The sequence below is a fragment of the Poecilia reticulata genome, linkage group LG10, assembly GCF_000633615.1.
Source record: "Poecilia reticulata strain Guanapo linkage group LG10, Guppy_female_1.0+MT, whole genome shotgun sequence".
NCBI lineage: Eukaryota > Metazoa > Chordata > Actinopteri > Cyprinodontiformes > Poeciliidae > Poecilia > Poecilia reticulata.
In genome coordinates this window covers 24484108-24489775 of record NC_024340.1, presented here as the reverse complement: position 1 = coordinate 24489775, position 5668 = coordinate 24484108, and the positions used below count along the sequence as shown (strand labels likewise).

At 39.9% G+C, this 5668-nt stretch overlaps 2 protein-coding genes across 2 annotated transcripts; both read left to right on the top strand.

Moving 5' to 3' along the window:
• The first annotated feature begins 384 nt into the window (after positions 1-384).
• On the top strand, positions 385-3497 carry LOC108166631 (protocadherin alpha-2-like). Its single transcript, XM_017307061.1, has one exon. It carries the CDS (start codon positions 910-912, stop codon positions 3325-3327), a length of 2418 nt encoding a protein of 805 aa, XP_017162550.1. The 5' UTR covers positions 385-909; the 3' UTR covers positions 3328-3497.
• Positions 3498-3595: 98 nt separating this feature from the next.
• On the top strand, positions 3596-5666 carry LOC103471699 (protocadherin alpha-8-like; the record flags this gene model as incomplete). The annotated part of the gene is made up of 1 exon (XM_008420877.2): positions 3596-5666. A coding segment is annotated over exon 1 (1674 nt), but the record flags the coding sequence as incomplete, so codon positions are not given.
• Between the last annotated feature and the right edge of the window lie 2 nt (positions 5667-5668).

Below are 5668 nucleotides of genomic sequence, written 5' to 3'. Positions count from 1 at the left end.
ATAATCCGAGCAAACTGTGGAGATAATTCACTAAAACAATTAGGCGCCGAGTAAAAGATAATTGTTGCTGTAAATAGATTGAGAGAAGAGAAAAATGAATGTCTCTGTCTGAGGCAAAATGGGAAGAAGCTGCATTTGTTTGTTTAAATGCCTTACTGAAATACAATATAGTGCTGATTGATGTGTAAATGGAAAAACAAACACATTGACCCATGATAGGACTCACAAGTGTAATAATAATAATGTCAAATTTATTTATATAGCACTTTAAAAACGTGTAAAACTGCACCAATGTGCTGTACAAAAACGATAAAATAAGTTGATGAAAAGAAAATTATTAATATTACAAGAAAAGAAAAAAATATCCATATTGTTAAAATTAATATATGTAATACATTTTTCAAAAATGAAAACAGAAGAGCTACAGTATCAGGCCTCAATTGAATGCCAAGGAATAAAAATGAGTTTTGAGAAGCGATTAATACAATACAATAAGATGAGTTTTCTAAGGTGAAATTGTGCAAAAAAAAGAAGAAAAAAAAAACATAATTCATTGCCATATAGTCACTTGAGCTGCACCTTGTGGTAGTAACATTGTTGTCAGATGGGTTTTGATAAACCACATAATACTTAAAGAGTAAACATCTTTTTGTGTTGCCTGTAGTTTTGCTCCTTCTCCACCTGGCGTCGCTGATGATCCATCAAAGGCAGCTGCTAATTTTTATAGATATAAGCATAAGCCCCTCCTGTTCTCAGACGATCATGTTCTCATTCTTTGTTACAGAGACATTGAGGAGACACTGGACGTTACTAACATTAAGCTCAATGCGGCTACTATCATTCTTTATGTGTTAAATATTCGTTTTGATTTTTAATTCCTTCTACATTCTTCATTCACATTGGAGAAAAATGGCTCTTTCTTGTGGCTGGAGCAGATTGGGGATGTATTTCTACCTTTTTTTACTCTGCTGCTGGCAAACGGTGACTGGGCAGCTCTCGTATTCCGTTCCAGAGGAGGTGATCCCAGGGACACCGATTGGAAATATCGCCAAGGATTTAAACCTCAGCACACAACAGCTGGAATCTCGCGTGTTTCAGATTGTTGCTGGATCGAAGAAAAAATTATTTGAGGTAAACCTCAAGACAGGTTTTCTTTATGTCAGTGAGAGAATAGACCGAGAAGAGCTTTGCTCGGAGGAGCGCAGATGCTCACTTAAAGTAGAAGCTGTGATAAATAATCCGTTAAAGATTTATCATATTGACGTGGAAATTTTAGATGTAAATGACAATTCCCCGTCCTTTGACACGACTCTGCAGAATTTGTACATTGCCGAGAGCACTTTACCGGGAGTCAAATTTGCATTATCTGAAGCAACTGATGCAGACATAGGAAAAAACGGGGTCAATACTTACAAATTAAGTCTGAATGGACATTTTTCTTTGGCTGTGCACAAAACGGATGACAGTGTGTCTGCAGAGTTGGTGTTGCAGAAGGCATTAGACCGCGAAAAACAAGCTGTAATCACCATGACGCTGACTGCATTAGACGGTGGGACTCCTCCTAAATCTGGCGCCTCGCAAATTATCGTTAATGTGCTGGACATCAACGATAACATTCCCGTATTCAGCCAAGCACTGTATAAAACTAACATCACCGAAAATACCCAGGTGGGAACAACAGTGATCGCTGTGAGCGCCACCGATGCTGACGACAGCCTGAACGGTGAGATTGTGTATTCGTTGAGAAGCAAAGATCAGAAACACATATTGGACATGTTTGTAATAGAACCACAAACTGGCATTATTAAGGTAAAAGGTAATATTGATTTTGAGGATAGAAAAGCATTTGAGATAAGAGTAGAGGCCAGCGATAAAGGGCAGCCATCCATGTCTGCCCACAGCAAGGTGCTGGTAGAAGTGTTGGACCTAAATGATAACGCTCCTGAAATCACCGTCACTTCATTGCATCACACTGTGAAAGAGGACGCGGCTGCGGGCATCGTGGTTGCACTTGTTTCAGTTCTTGATAAAGATAGTGGAAAAAATGGTGACATGAGGGTCGAAATTAAAAATTATGTACCATTTAAACTGGAAACAAACTACAAAAATTATTATTCATTGTTAGTGGACGGGCCACTCGATAGGGAGCAGGTCTCTAATTACAATATTACAATAGTTGCTAATGATAAAGGAATCCCGCAGCTTTCAAGTACAACTGTAGTTCCTATAATTGTTTCTGATGCAAATGATAACGCGCCTCTGTTTCCAGAGGATGTAATTAATGTGTCCCTCAGAGAAAACAGCGCAGTGGGAACCATACTGAAAAGAGTCATTGCGACTGATGCTGACTATGAGCAAAACAGTAAGGTGAGCTATTCATTTTTACAGAGTGTCGGTAATACATTACCATTATCCACACTGGTGAATATTAATTCGGAGACAGGGGATATAATTAGCCTTCAGTCTTTTAACCATGAAGAGTTAAAAACGTTTCAGTTTAAAGTTCAGGCCACAGACGCTGGAGTTCCTCCTCTCAGCAGAAACGTGACGGTTAATGTTTTTATCTTGGATGAAAATGATAATAATCCAACTATTTTAGCTCCTTATTCTGAGCACKGCTCTGTTAACAGTGAGACCATCCCTTACTCTGCTGAACCGGGATACTTTGTAGCAAAGATCAGGGCTGTGGACGCAGATTCTGGATACAACGCGCTGCTTTCTTWTCACCTGTCTGAGCCCAAAGGAAACAACCTGTTCAGGATCGGAACCAGCACCGGAGAAATCAGGACTAAAAGGAGAATGAGTGACAATGACCTGAAAACGCACCCTTTGGTGGTGTTAGTTTCTGATAATGGAGAACCTTCTCTATCAGCCACTGTTTCTATTGATGTGATGGTGGTTGAAACCACAGCTGATGTCCAGACTCAGTTCAGACATGTGCCTACAAAGGAGGACAACTTCTCTGATTTGAACTTGTATCTGCTGATCGCCATCGTGTCAGTGTCTGTGATCTTTCTGCTGAGTCTCATCAGTTTAATAGCTGTCAGATGCCACAGGACAGACAGTGATTTCAGCAGGTACAGCGCCCCCATGATCACCACCCACCCTGACGGGAGCTGGTCTTACTCTAAAGCTACTCAGCAGTATGACGTGTGTTTCAGYTCAGACACACTGAAGAGTGACGTAGTGGTTTTCCCCGCCCCGTTTCCACCTGTAGATGCGGAACTGATCAGTATTRACGGRRGWGAYACTTTTACCAGAACTCAGACTTTACCAAACAAAGATAAGGTAAGATGTTTATATTACCTACAGCTGTTGCAATTGTAACGTCCAAATCAAAATATGAAACATGAAATGTAGAAAATTCATGTCTTTAAATATTTTGTTAAAACATACTGCTGCGTGGGTTAAAAGAACTATGTTCATTTTAAATAGGATACCATAGTTATTGATAATTACGTCGTTGTCCGTGGTGCTGAATTTAAATGATAAGCGAAAACACAGTCGTTTGTCGTAAGGATCGCGCAAAAATATTGATTCGTCTACTGTCATTGCACAGGATTTAAATCACTTTTAATGGCATTTAGTGTGGGTTCGTATAACAGTTTTTCTGGATCCATTTTTTTCACAAAAGGGAAAATATTCTTAACCCTTCATGTAGCTGTTTTTTTTCTTTTAATAAAAATGTACCTCATATCAAAGATTTTTTTTTTTTTCTGTCACGAATGTAATTATTTCAAACAGCCACATGAGGACGTCCTAGACCGTCACATGATGTCTGTTGTTTGTTTCAGGCCCCTCCCTAATTCATAGGACGATATTTCCATAGTGCTTTGTTACAAAGAGTCGCAAACCAGGAGTAGACGGAAACCCTTTTGCTCATTCCCCTTCCCAAAGCTCTCTGTTTTAATACCTCAAGACGAACATGAACTATCCAAAATATTAAATGGAGATTACAGTCCATACGATCGTTTATAGTACTGGATAGCAATATGCCGACGGGACGGATACGCGGACCTTTTTGGATCAATTTGCTCTTTGTCATTTTGGAATGCTGCTGGAAACTGGGATGTGGACAGCTCTCTTACTCTGTATCTGAGGAGGTAAATCCAGGTACTTCTGTGGGAAATCTCGCAAGAGATTTAAACCTTAACGTACTTGATTTGGAGGCACGCACTTTTCAGATTGTCAGCGGCTCGAAGAGAAAATATTTCGACATAAATCTGAAAACGGGCAGCCTTTATGTCACGGAAAGAATCGACAGAGAGGAGCTTTGTGCAAAAGCTGAGAAATGTGTTGTTAATGTGGAGGCTGTTGTTAACAGTCCGCTAAAACTGTATCGACTGGCGATAAACATTATTGATATAAATGATAATGCGCCATATTTTTCTGAAACGCTGCAGTCTCTCAATATAGCAGAGAGTACAGCACCAGGAGGGAAATTTGGATTTGTGGGCGCGTCAGACATTGACGTCGGAAAGAACAGCGTTAGCACATACAAGCTAAGTCGAAATGATTATTTCTCCTTAGAGATCCACAAAGGTGAAGACAGTGTGTCGGCAGAGCTTGTGCTTCTGAAAGCTCTGGACCGAGAACAACAGCCGACCATCAAACTTACTGTGACCGCTGTGGATGGTGGAAATCCACCAAAGTCGGGAACAGCAAACATTATTGTCAGTATTTTAGATAGCAATGACAACTCTCCAGTTTTCAGTAGTTCCTTGTATAAGACGAGAATATCTGAGAACGTATCAGTAGGTAGCACAGTTATAGTTTTGACAGCAGTCGATGCAGATGATGGGATAAATGCCGAAATAGAATATTATTTAAGAACTAAAGGTCAAGATCGGATTTTAGATCTTTTCCAGATTGACGCTAAAACAGGTGCACTTCTAGTTAAAGGAAATATTGACTACGAAGAAAGCCCTGCCTTTGAAATCCATGCTGAGGCAAGTGACAAAGGTCACCCTCCAATGTCTGCTCATTGTAAAGTGCTGGTAGAAGTGGTGGACTTGAATGATAACGCTCCTGAGATCAGTGTGACATCGCTGTTAAACACAGTGAAAGAGGACGCACAAGTAGGTACAGCTATTGCTCTTGTTTCTGTGGTGGATAAAGATAGCGGTAAGAACGGGGAAGTAAAAGCTGTTATTATGAATGAAACCCCGTTTAAATTGGAAACAAATTACAAAAATTCTTACTCGTTAGTAGTGAATAGGCTGCTGGATAGAGAGATTGTTGCCGAATACAATATAACTATGGTGGCAACTGATGGGGGGATCCCATCGCTGTCCAGCACGGACACTGTTAATATTCAAGTATTTGATGTCAATGACAATCCACCACGATTCTCTGAACCACTAATAAATATTTACTTGAGAGAGAATAGTGCGGTGGGAACAGTTATTAAAATTGTTTCGGCAATTGATGCTGATATTGATAATAATGGTAAGGTGAGCTACTCTCTTTTACAAACCAGCACTGATCCACTGAGTTCATCTAAACTTGTTAGTATTAATTCAGAGACCGGAGATATAATCAGTCTGCAGGCTTTTAACTTTGAGGAGTTGAAAACGTTTCAGTTTAAAGTTCAGGCTACAGACTCTGGTGTTCCTCCACTCAGCAGCAACGTGACTGTTAATGTTTTAATAATCGATGAAAATGATAA